The sequence below is a fragment of the Lepidochelys kempii genome, chromosome 3 (genome assembly GCF_965140265.1).
Source record: "Lepidochelys kempii isolate rLepKem1 chromosome 3, rLepKem1.hap2, whole genome shotgun sequence".
NCBI classification, from domain to species: Eukaryota; Metazoa; Chordata; order Testudines; family Cheloniidae; genus Lepidochelys; species Lepidochelys kempii.
Window position 1 is genome coordinate 178,466,990 of NC_133258.1, and position 13,699 is coordinate 178,480,688.

Here is a 13,699-nt window from a genome sequence, read left to right on the forward strand (position 1 = left end):
CATCTAAGTTTTTATTCCTACCATGGTTCAAAAAGAGACTGTCCACTCCTGACTCATCCCTACCAAATGTACCCTTTTCGGAATTCATTGATGCATTAGTCCCAGGGAGTTTCCTGAACACCAGTTTCATGTTGTTCATTTCAATTACAGTTGTACTGTATTTAGAAGTAAAAACACCATTTCAAGTGGCTCATTGGATGATCCCATAAAATTACATCATGGCAGAGATTATCCACCATTTCTGAAATGCCTGACCTATTTCCCAGCTCAAAAATACCAGATCTAATTGATAGTCTACTAAAGCCTCTAATGAGAATAATTTCCTATGGCAGCTGTTTCTTAGGAACTCATTTCATACACAGTATTGATCTCTTACAACTAACAATGACAGTAGTTAGTTTTTACTAATGCTCACTGGGGTTATTAATTTCTTTTTGCTGTGTGCTTTCTACACTTACTCAGGGTTATCCTTATAGCAATTATATAATATCCATCTTAAAAATCTTGTTCACAATCACTGAGGGATTATACTAGTTCATCTACGGTTTTTCCTGTTGTGACTGAGGGCGGAGGTGGACTTCACACATATTCCAGGCAACATTTTTTGCTATTTTTTAAAAAAGTCTTTGAAATATCTTTATCACAGCCATCCAAATTTTCTTCTGGGAGTTTGATACCCTTTCAGATGTATAGAAATCATTATTGGTAGTGCATCATGTCAATAAAATACATACAATGTTAACTGAATAATGCAGTTGTTGATTATCTGTTACTACTTCCTATATCAGTAAAAGTATTCCTGAGTCCATAGAGGTGGGTAACTCAAAATATCCACTGATTTTGCTTGCAAACTGTATGTAACATAGAAATGTGATCCCCATTTCAGTATCTTAGTATATGGCTTTCAATCCTCTTCATTCAAAGATTTTACAGTGGAAAAAATCCTGAGTTTGCATCAAAAATATTCAGTGTTGTTTAAAGCATTTACATCTCATTGTACATTCTAGAGACCAACTTTCCATCAACCCAGAAATAAATTATTTTTTAAAAATTGTAACTTTGTTATAGAAAGACAAGGTGGGTAAGAATATCTTTTATTGGACCAACTTTCCAGCCACACACAGCTCTTCTTCAGGAGTGAGAAATGTACTCAAGAGTGTCACAGCTAAATACAAAGTGGAACAGACTGTTTTAGCATAAGTAGTTAATACATATTTCAAGGGACCATTCAAGATGAAGTGGCCTGTTAACCCCACTTCAGTCATGTGGGGAAAGAAAGGGGCAAGTGATGAGCTGGCAGAAGCTGAAGAACCGGTTCCTTCAGTCGCTCCAGGTCTTTGGTGGCACTGAAGGACCTGCCGCCGAAGTGCCACCGAAGGCCCGGAGTGCCGCTGGGTGAGTAAAAATTCTCAGGGGAGCTTCCCCAGACGAGATCTCAGGCAGGACGGACAGGATGGAGTTTGCCCACCCCTTTAACAACCGGTTCTAAACCGGCTTCAAAATTTAACAACCAGTTCACGCAAACCGGCTCCAGCTCACCACTGGAAAGGGGGATAAAAAAGCTGAGGGGGGTTAGTGGGTTACAAACTGTTGTAATAAGCCATAAATCTAGTGTCTCTACTCAGTCCATGATTTTTAGCATCTAACAAAGTTATGAATGTAAGCGCCTGGGCTCATCTTTTGAAGGTGTTGTGCAGGTTTCCTTTGAGAATGATGTCAGATATAGAGTGATCACTTTGTGAAAAGTGTTCACTCACAAGTGATATTGTGTTTTTGTCTATTGTCATTTTCCTGTGTGAGTACATTCAAAAGCGTAGTGATTGTCTGGTTTTACCCATATAGTTGCTATGGTGGCATTTAGTGTGCTGGTTGAAGTATGGTACATGTTGTGATAGGCATGTGTAGAACCTATGGATCTTGAAAGGTGTGTTGTTGGGGGTGTTGATCATTGTAGTAATGGAGATATGTCTACAGGTTTTGCATCTGTTGTTCTGGCAGGGTCTGGGGCCACTTTGAGTTGATGTGTCCTGGTCTGGGGGGAACTTCTTACATGGTGAGCTTGAAGAGGTTGCGTTGTTGTTTAAAGGTCAGAAAAGGGGGTTCAGGAAAGATTTGTTTCAGGATGTGGTCCCCACTGAGTATGGGTTATAACTGTTTAATGATGCACTATATAGGTTCCAGTGTTGGGGTGGTAGGTGGCAACTAGTGGTGTGTGGTCAGAGAGTGGTGTGTGGTTATTTCTATATTGAAGCAGGTTCTCTCAGGGTATTTGGGTGGCACATTTCATGATGTGACCTACTTCTCTGGTGGAGTGTCCTTCTTTGGTGAAGGTGGTTTTAGGTGTGTTAAGGTTTATATCCAGACTTTCTCCCTGGAGTATATTTCTCCCTGGAGTATATTTCTCCCTGAGTGCCTGGCTGTAGGCAGCAAATTTCTTGGTGTGCTTGGGGTGGTTGCTAGATCTATGAAGGTAGGTGTGGGGATCTGTGGGTTTTTTGTATATAATTGCCTGTAGGATTCCATTGTTGATGCTAATGTCAGAGTGTTCTAGACACTTAATTTGTGCTGGGGCTCTAGGCTTGGCAGTTCATAGCCCTGGCACCTGCTCCTGGCCAGCAGGCACTGCTCTCCAGCCACCAAGCTCTGAAGGCAGCGCGGCCGCCAGCAGCAGCACAGAAATAAGGGTGCCATACCACCCTTATCCATTCTGCAAGTTCTTTCTTGTGTGTAAGCGATTCAGGCAGCAGAAATGCAACACTCCACCTCCACTCACATCACTCAGCTGCCAGAGGAACATCCCTGGAGTGTTGTGCTGCTTCTTACATGACACACTAGCATCAACCCTTCACACAGTGACCATCAGTTTTTGGGAATGAGAATGGTTGTATTTTGTGTGCTGTCTCTGACTAAGTCAAAAAATATTTGGTTCTGTGTGCTAGTCCATGTAAAGTGGGAAGGAGAATCATTTATTGCACTCCCTCCTGTGAAAACAGGAGTTTAAGGGGTAGTGGCCCTGTCCTCTAGCTTCTGAAGACACCATCTGGGAGGGCAGTCCATTCACCAAAGAAGCCTGGGGAAGTGTGGGTAACAAACAACCAGACTTTTCTCCTAAGGAGATAACACTAGACAAGGTTGATAGATGATTGTGTAAGGACGTGTGGGCTGTTGGGGTCCTCCAAAGGTTTGGCTAACTTGACTAAGCATCAGACCCATAGCTTTTCCTCATTTCCCCCATCACTAGATTTATATGGAATTTGGCTATGCTGAGTTTCCTTTTACCTATAATTTGGTTATGTAACGGATGGTTTGTAATGTTCCTTTACATATAGTTTAGCTATGTAGAAACTCGTTTGGAGTAAGCCAAACTACATGCAGTAGTGATGTTAATGCTGAGATTTACTTGCGTTTTTATTTTCTTATCCTTGTAAACATAGTGTGCAGCAGATCATAAGATTCAGCACTCTTTTGGGTACAGTGGTAGGAAAGAGGAAACTGCTCATGGTACAAACAGAGGCTAGGGACATCATCCCTGCCCGTCCTGGCTAATAGCCATTGATGGACCTATCCTCCATGCATTTATCTAGTTCTTTTTTTGAACGCTGTTATATTCTTGGCCTTTACAACATCCTCTGGCAAAGAGTTCCACACGTTGACATTGCGTTGTGTGAAGAAATACTTCCTTTTGTTGGTTTCAAACCTGCTGTCTGTTAATTTCAGTTGGTGACCCCTGGTTCTTGTGTTATAAAAAGGAGTAAATAACACTTCCTTATTTACTTTCTCCACACCAGTCATGATTTTATAGATCTTTATCATATCCCCCCCTTAGTCATCTCTTTTCCAAGCTGAAAAGTCCCAGACTTATTAATCTCTCCTCATATGGAAGCTGTCCCATACACCTAATGATTTTTATTGCCCTTTTCTGTTCCTTTCCCAATTCCAATGTATCTTTTTTGAGATGGGGCAACCAGATCTGCACGCAATATTCAAGATGTAGGTGTACCATGGATTTATATAGATATGGAAAAAGCCTAAGTTAACAATTTATTTCCATGTGAAAGCAGAAAATTATACTATCAACAATTAAATAAACCACGTGGTGATTATGTATTTCCTGGGAGATAGAGAGGGAAATACTTGACATCAGAGGTGAATATTGGTTCCTCTTACACCAAATGAGGTCAACAGTGATGCAGTTGCCCTTTGACTGACTTCAGCCACTCAGTAGCTAGAAATAGTTTCACATGTATAGCCAGAGTAATTTTAACTGATAACCATGTAACTTCTTGAAGTCAGATAGTAGCTAATGTTACAGACCATCTTACATGAAAATTTGGTGTGTGTGGGGAAAATAATTCATGGCCATGGGAATTCACTGGGCTTTCCCTGCACCATTGAAATCAATGGAATTTCCCCTCCCCCCCAGCCCCATTTACTTCAATGGGAGCATGATAGATGCCTAAAGTTAGTATATTTGTTGTGCTAAGTGTGTTATGCACAAAACTGGCTTCTAATGGATCAGTGAGGAGCATAAGGTGCAAAGTTCAGGTCCAGATCCAAACTTCACCAAAGTTTGGGTGTTGGGGATATTCAACTCTGGAGTTTTGGTTTACCTCATCACAGAGGCAGTGTCTAGCTGTGAACTTTGAATCCAGATCTGAACTACTCCAGAGTTCAGTGGCATTTAGATTCAGGATTTTGGTTCAGGCCATTCACTACAATGAAGAAAAGCATCTTGATTAGGGTACTGTCTTCACACATAGCCACATATACCATTCTTCTAAATCATAGATTCGTGCATCCCCATACTGGGGGGCACAGTCTAAAGGGGAAGACACATGACTGTCCCACGTATCTCCTCTGCCCCGTGACACCCCCTCTTTCCCTGTTTATCTCTTCACTTTGGAGTTTCCATAAGCCCATGATAACATCAGATTAATAACTTAATCTTTTATTAAATAAAGAATAGGAAAATGTCATTATCTTATAGAAGAGACTTTCAAAAACTCTACCTAGAATCACTTGTTTCTACCAACCTATTGTTCATGATAGCTAGTGCACCGATGCCTGCAGAGAAGCCATTTTGTCTGCTGTTCATACTGACGTTTCTAGGGTACCCATTGGCCATCTCGGACAGCTGCTTTTGCAAAATGGCCAGGGAGACTTTGTTTGATTCTGTGAGCTCCTTCATTGAAATCATTTCACCAGAAAGCCTCCTCCCCTCTGTGTCACTGTCATATTGTCCATCAGTTTCCACAGAGATGTCATGCCTATGGAAGCGGCTTCCTGGGGTGATGGCATTGCGACGACCAAGGCGAGCACTTGATTTATGGCACTTTGAACAACACCTGCATCCAAACTTCTTCAACAGCCAGTTTAAAACTTGCTTGATTACAATTGATATGACATTAAAAAGGGAGTATATGCAAGATACACCCATTAATATAAACATGAAGTTTCCAAATCTGTATAATCCCTGATTTTGGTACACTGCATTTTGACTGCTTACCAAATCTCCAAAGCCAATGGTGCTGAAGGTGACAAAACAATAATATAAGGAATCAATGTAGTTCCATTCTTCCACTGCTGTGTACATTGCTGACGCACAGCAAGCCAGTGTAATGGCAAAAATTCCCAGAATCAGCATCACATGATAAACTGATGGTTTCCATCCAGCAAGGCTGTCCACTTCAGAGATAGCTGATCCCCTTCGAAAGTTAGCGGGCAGAAGACCACTTCTTTGCAGTTGCCGCTCATGACACGCCTTCATGATAAAAGCCAGGAGAGAGATAATACGCTCCAGGAACAGGTTGAAGAAAAGGATAGTCCCAGCACACCCGAATAGACCATAAATTATGAGGAACACTTTTCCAGCCACTGTTGCGGGAGTGGTCATTCCAAAACCTGCAGCGGCACAGATAATGTAATTATAATCACAACATAGCTCTTCCTGCATATACTCCTAGTATATCTTATCCGACCACATCCCCTTTCACTTTGACAATTAGGTTTGAATATGTTTAACCAGGTAGTGAAATCATGCTGTGTATAACTCAATTTGGACCAGCCGGAAGTAAAGTGAATTATTTCTCAGGAGGTGAGGAAGATTCCAGAATGCTGGACAAGGTGAACAAGATTCAAGAGGGAGCAAAAAGGTCTCTAGGAAATGAAGTGTAGGTTATTAACAGAGAAGGGCTATTGTGTTTGGAGGAGCTGTATTAGTTGCTCTGCAAAATTGGAATTCATAAGCTCAAATCACTTGGTGACAATGTTAAATGAACACACCACATTTTTGCTTCTGTTCATTCAAGCCAGCATGAACCTCTGGAAAATTTAGTTCTCTACAGCCAAGGCACCAGTTCCCCAACTGCTGTAAATCATTGTAGCCCCACTCAAGTTAAGGTCTCACTATGATTACACCAATTCCTGCTAACAGATGACAGATTTCAATGTGTCCAATAGTAAAGGAATTTGAACTTTGATTATCTTTTAAATGTATCAGCGCTTCCTTCAAAGCCTTCCATTCAAATACAGAACCAGACTGACTTTCCTGAAAGTATCATCACACAAAGGAGAATACGGGAAATCGTGGTTCCATTGCAATCACTGGCAAAACACCCCCGACATCAGTGGTGTCACGATATTCCCTACAGCCACAGATCAAGAGTTAGTGAATAGCTAACATCTTGGTTTTGTAGCTCTAAACCCAGTTCTTGCAACTTTTTAGAAGACAGAACTGTCTGTCTACCAGATAATATATTTTTGTTGTTGCGCATGTGAAATATTTTGAATAAATTACATTTGTTTCATTTGCTTTTGGAATGTTATAAAAATTGTATCCAGTTGTCAGATTTTTTTCAATTTTTGATAGAAAAATTAATAGAAACTTTTATTAAACCCCACCAGCAGTAAGAATTATGGAATCCTGTAGACTTAAAACAAGCTACTATACTAGTATAAGCTTCATGAATGGAATGAAAACCAAGAAAAAATAAAATACTGCTTCTGAGTTCAAATAAGCAGTTATTGTATTGTGAACACATGATATCAAAGTCTGGGCCATGAGCTTTTTAGACACAAACTTCCCCTTTGCAAATGTCATGTAAAACATGTTTAATAATGCTATATACTATAGATTTCTTTTTTTAAGAGAATTGTTTAAATATTTTAATTAGATACTTCACCACTACCTAGAAATATCCTGTAATTAAAATGAAGGGATACTTTGTCACAGAGGAAAGAAAGATATGAAGATTTTTTAGATTAAAAAAGTGATTTATACGGCATTGGTCAGTTTTTTCTAAGATAAGATAAGAAGATAATGTCATCATCAGCAATTTTAGATTATACTTATTATAGGAAAGACAGGGATATTGCAAATATGGAAGCGATCTGATGGCAAGTGCATATTTAATTATCTAAAGGAACTGGCAAGTTTTTAAAAGCCACCATTCCATTCCATTTTTTTTAACTATAAAGCAGACTCTTTATCCATTGGGCATCACTTTATTTGATTATTTACACCTATGGAAATATCCAGGTATTTATTTATTGAAGGAGATTATCTATCTATCTATGCTAGCATAAAGTGTTAATTCAGTAACTAAAGTGTTAACTATCTGATAATGTAGACACAGGGACTACCCAGGACTCCATATGAGTGGAGGCCTTCTATAGCTTGGGAGCAGTAAAAGGTAATACAGTGTTGAACCTTGTGGTAGTAACAAGTGCTATAACCTGAGGAAAAATCTCTGAAAATGTTAGCCTTAAAAATTGTTATTGTCAATGTTCACAATCGTTTCATGGGTTATAAGTCAACTGTTCTACATCTAGATAGACAGATTTAGTAAACGTTTTGTCCTTTAGAGATTGTCACTTTCATTATTTCAGAGTTTTAACTCTGTATTTTATATACATCCTGAAAATTCTAAATTCTTGTCTGTACCCCAGCCAAAAGGTAAGCTGAGGTATAGGAAATATACCTAACATTAGCATACTGCTTTCCCCAAGCCTATTACAAATTATACAAGGTGCAGGGCAATACAGAGTCAGGTCCCTTGTCACTTGACTCCCAGTTGTGTGCATAAACCATTAGACCACCCTTTCTCCTTAGGAAAGAACTTACACAGAAATAATTAAGCATTATTACGATGACAGTATTTTTCTTTGGTTGCTTGCATGATGTTTTGGTTTGTATTTTGTTTCAGAGTATCTGGATCTATTTGGGCTGTCAAGTGCGACTTTACTTTTATTGATATTTAACATCCAAACATAACATGGTGACTGCTTTATCAATAAATGGTCCGTTTTAGGATCTGAAGTTTGGCGTAGCTAATATATATGTACTCAGTGATAATCCAAGGCTTTGGTTGCGAAATACGATTGACTTGCTTAATACTATTTATTCAGGGTAGCAGAGATCACTTGGGGCTTGCATGTCTAGTAGGCAGACTGTGGCTCAACAGTCTTGGGATGGCCTTGCCAGGCAACCTACAAGTTACCAATTGGCCAAGTTACAGTCCACCTTCCCCAGTGCTCCCCAGGTCAGGCAGAGGAGGGGAGAAAGGGTAGGAGAACCTGGGGCCTCCCTTTCTACTGGGTCCAGCCCAGAATACCAGGAAGAAGGGATGAGGAGAGCCTCAGGGCAGGTCTACACTACAAATTTACATCGGGGCAGCATGCCGCTGCAGTGTGTTGAGTGAAGATGCTCTAAGCCATTGGGAGAGAGCTCTCCCATTGGTTTAGTAACTCCGCTTCCACAAGGGGCTGTACCTATATCAGCGGGAGAAGCTCTCCCGCCAACATAGCCATGGTCCCCTCTAGCTGGTACAACAGAGGAGCCTTCCCTGGGGCTCTTCCTACCTCCTCCTGTTCTCTTTCCAGTTTAGGATGTGGTCATGGCACTCAGCTTCCCTCTTAGCAGAGGGTTGCTTCCACAATCTCACTAGCTCAGTTTGTTGGGTCTTCCCAGTCCACTTTTCAGTGCCCACTTGTTTCCCCTTGTCAGGGGAGAGAGGCGAGAAAAAAGGGCGTCAGGCCCTTGGCCTCTTTGTTTGGTCTTACCCATAGTCCAGACTCTTCCCCATAGATCCCTCTGTCCCAGAAGCTACAGCCTGGCTGCCTGCCTGCAGCCAGTCTCTCCTTCACTCTCCCCAGCTTGACTGTCAGAGTCTCCTTTGAAGCAGATCCTCCATTTGGAGCATGCTGTGCAGTTGCTGAAGGTCAGGGCCTTCTGGGCCCAGAACTGCTCCATTACTCCTTTAGTCTTACTGAGGGGTCTTTAAATCCCATCACAGGGAGGCAACTAAGAACATAAGAACTGCCATACTGGGTCACAGCAAAGGTCCATCTAGCCCAGTATCCTGTCTTCTGACAGTGGCCAGTGCCAGGTGCCCCAGAGGGAAGGAACAGAACAGGCAATTATCAAGTGATAAGATAATTATCAAGTGATCCCATTCCTTGTCGCCCATTCCCAGCTTCTGGCAAACAGAGGCTAGGGACACCATCCCTGCCCATCCTGCCTAATAGCCATTGATGGATCAATCCTCCATGAACTTATCTAGTTCTTTTTTGAACTCTGTTATAGTCAGAGTCAAACTAGTAAGAGAGAAACTTAGCGTTACAGAGAGCCCACATATCATAGCAACTTTAAAATGCTAAAGTGTGGCATCTACCAGCTGGAGAAATTTACAGAACTTCTAAAGAAAAGAGATTACACCCTCTTTTTTCACCTCCACACAAATCACGCTAGAGAACTGATTCTCCCCCCCCCCCCCAACCCCCTCAATGGCTTCTGAAGGACTCAAGGACATTTAGAAAACATAAGTTGTCAATTAAGCATTCAGATCTTTCCCCAGAAAGTTATGCTGTAGATCTTCAAAAGCGGACATTCTCTAAGAGCTGTTTTCAGAGTAGCAGCCGTGTTAGTCTGTATTCGCAAAAAGAAAAGGAGTACTTGTGGCACCTGAGAGACTAACCAAGAGCTGGCATCCATGCTCAAGCTTTCTGGGTAATTCAAAACATTCGAAATCATTATTTGTTTCATTGTCTCAGTGTGACAATGACTACAATTTCACCAGGTGAAAACCTGTCTGGGAGGTTCTACAAAGTCGTACAGAGATGTAGAATAATAAATAGCCTGTGTGCCAGACTGTGCAATGAAATGCTCAGAGGAACGGTAAAACAGAGCCTTTCATTTCTAGATCACTGGTCTAAATTTGGTCTACCTTGGTAGTGAGCAAGAGTCACTATCTTCTGATGGCTGTTTGCTAACTTTTGAGAAAGGATCAGTCCAGTTCCTAGTGCGGTCAACATCAAAATGGCAGACCTGCTGGAGGCTTCAGCACAGAGGCCTAGGAGTTGGGGGGTGGGGGGGCAGAAATTAAGGGTGAGGTGTTGTTCCTCTGGAGCCCAGGGTCAGTGAAACTAAGGGAATTTAAGTCATCTTTGTACCCTCCTGAGTGTGGGCTGTTCCAGGGGCTGGAGAGGCCTCCCCTTAACTTAGTGGTATTTAAACTACAGCAGCCTCCCCAGGCTGCCCTACGTGCTTCAGCATTGCCCGAAATCTCCACAGGGCTGAGTGCTGTGACCCTGCCTCTGACATACCCCTTCTATCTCTGGCCCCACCCTGGAACACCTTATACTTGAACTTCTGAGGGGGTCATTGGGAGGCAGCCTTATGCCAGTTTTTCACAGCACCCACATGGAAGGAATCCTCCCCTAGTCAGACACAGGGCTTTTAGGGCCCCTTTTCAATGCTACTGCCCCTCTACATTATGTAAACCAACTGGAGGGGGAATAAGGATCTCATCCTAAATTTCTTACTCTGCTCTATCAGATATGAGGTACGTCAGTGGGGCAGAATAAGGAAATTGTGCAATACCTATGGAGTGGATATTGAGTGTCTCAGTCAATCCAACCCCTGATAAAAACCAAGGGCTTGATCCAATGGGAAAAGCTTTGGATCAGACCCTAAATTCACATTTAAACAAAAAACAAGTCTGAGTGAGTTCTGGGAGTTAGGTACAACACGTCAAGCAAAAGCTTACCAATCTTTTCAACAACAAAAAGAGGACCAGCCATGATACTGCAACAGACAAACATTTTATAAAGGCCAAGAGAAGCAGGGAGAGAGCTAGAAGAACTCAATGAAAATGAAATACACCTTGACAGCTACACGGTCCTACAGGAACAGAAGAAATAATGAGATAATTTGGAGACTACTATGAAAAATTGTAGATTGCACTTATAAAATAACCATGATCCTAAATAAAAAGTATAGCTCTGTATTTTGAATGGATCCTCTCCTGCAAAAACGAACAGAGGAGCTAAAAGAAAATATAATACAGGCTTTAAAAAGAGGAAAGAATAATGGATGCCATCAAATCATTAAATAGTAATAAGGAAATATGGCCAGGCAACATTGTAGTAGATTGCTTAATGCTGTTATACAAACTATACAGCATACCCAGGAGACTGAATAACATTTATCATGCAAATACCTTTCTGCAATCCTGTATAGTACTGTTAATGGATACAGAATAAGCAATCAACAGAATAGGTTGAATCTGGTCCAGATCTTTCAGCATAGTTCCATTGAATCATATATTTATTACTCCGGGGGGCATTCTGTGCCAAAAAATTAAAATTCTGCGCACAATATTTTAAAATTCTGCAAAATTCTGCAAATTTTATTTGTCAAAAATAACACTACATAATCAGGCCAGTTTCAATTATTTTGGTGATTTATTTCAAAATACCTGTCAGCAAGTATGTCTGTAACAATACAGACACACACAAAAATCTCCCCAGAAGTAGAGTTAAAGAAACCCCTATGACAACCCTGTTCCTATTTCTCTGCCCCCTTCTTCCCTCCCACAAGCCAAGCCAGGGGACCATACCCCCACAACCTCTCCCCCAACAGAGCCCAGCCACTACACCAGAACCTCCTCCCCCCCGAGCCCAGCCGTGGGGCCCCCCCAGCCCACATACTTGCACCCTCTCCCCCCTGAGACCAGCTGTGGAGACCCCCCTTACCCAGATACCCACACTGCCACCCACCCAGAGCCCAGTCAGAGCCCCCTTAGCCCACACTCACACACACACACACAGAGCCCAGGGATCCAGAGGGAGAAACAGCCTGATGCTCGATCCCAGGATTGCATGGAGTTTCCTGCACACTGCCGTCTCCTTCCCTCAGGGCATGCTGGGAACTGTAGCTGCCAGGAACCCTCTAGCTCCCTCTCCTACCTCCCAGCATTGTCTTCCATGTGCGAGCTGGGATCTGCCGGGTCCAGTGGCCCCTAATGGCAGCCGGCAGCACTGCAGCCCATTTCTGTGGGGAAAGGAAATTCTGCACGCACGTTAATTTCTGCAAAATTCTGCATTGCACAGTGGTGCAGAATTCCTACAGGAGTAATTTATATACAAGCTAATGATCTGGCCCATTTTACAAACAATACTACAAATCAAGAACTTGCTCCTGATCTCAATTTTACACCAATGTAAATCAAAAGTAACTCTACAGAAGTTACATAGTTGGAGCCATAGACTCTGAGCAGACTCCCACCCTGTTCCACAGGATGGGCAGGAGTCAGGGGGGCAGGATGTGGAGCTTGAAAAGGCATAGTTAGGCCACGGACATACAGGTCCTGGTCACTATACTGAATGACTGCTCTGTGATCCCCTAGATACAGGACCATTAGGTTTTATTATTGGTGGTCAGCCCCCAGCTGTTCCCTGGGAGGCCATAGGAAGCCCAGTATGTTGCCAGCTCTTGTGATTCTTTTGCACATCATAGAGTTTCAGCCAGGGGTGGACAATGATGTGAGAACCTCCAGCCCCCTTGCAAATTTCAGCCCTGCTTGTGGGTGGGGGGGCCCTCTCTGAGTGGCTGCTTTCCCCACTCACCTCCTGGGAAGAGCAGCCAATCAGGGCTGCTGCAGAAGCAGGTTGTGCTCTCTTCCCCTCCCATCAGGACCCAACACCATTCTCAGAGGATGGGAGGGGGGAAAAGGGAGCAGAAAGAGCACAGCAGCTCCACTTCCTCATTCACCCTCCTCTCCTGTGAACCAGACAGCTCCTTTCTGCTCCTCCCCACTCCCCTCTCCCTCCTTGAAACATCAGACCTGAGAAGAGGACTACGGAGGACATATGCCCTAAGCCTGGGAAAGGGGAAGGAAGAACCCCTGGGAGCTGCAGCAGGAGCAGGGCTGGGGTATGACAGAATTAATCAATTGCCAGGCAGGGGGACAGGCAGATGTGAGGGTGAGAGGTCCTGCAGCAGGGACCAAAAATCACCTTTCCAATACGTTTGGGAGTGGGCAACAGTAATGGTCCCACATGTGCATTGGGTAGGGTTGCCAACCCTCCAGAATTGTCCTGGAGTATCCAGAAATTAAAGATTAATCTTCAATAAAAGATTGTCATGTGATGAAACCTCCAGGAATACATCCAAGCAAAACTGCAACCCTGGCACTGGGAGAGTTTAAAAAAAAAATTGAAAGAGAGACCAAAACTCTATTTATCTCATGATTTTTGTGCTAATCTCATGATTTGGGGGGTTCTGGCCCATGATTTTTGAACCTTTGAGGCTGGCAATAGTGGAACCATGCAGTCTGATTTTGCAATGCCTTGCTTCTTGTCCTGTCCAAAATGAGTGTAAAACTCTACCAAATCAGACTAGTAGCATTTTTCTCCCACT

The 13,699-nt window shown here is 42.6% G+C and overlaps 1 protein-coding gene across 1 annotated transcript in view; it reads right to left on the minus strand.

The window, feature by feature from the left end:
• Nucleotides 1–4,986: 4,986 nt before the first annotated feature.
• The window catches only part of KCNK12 (potassium two pore domain channel subfamily K member 12), a 62,979-nt gene continuing 54,266 nt past the window's right edge, over nucleotides 4,987–13,699 (minus strand). The window contains exon 2 of the mRNA XM_073339154.1: nucleotides 4,987–5,901. Coding sequence (XP_073195255.1) covers nucleotides 5,006–5,901 — 896 coding nt within the window. The 3' untranslated portion in view covers nucleotides 4,987–5,005. The remainder of the gene's footprint in view (nucleotides 5,902–13,699) is intronic.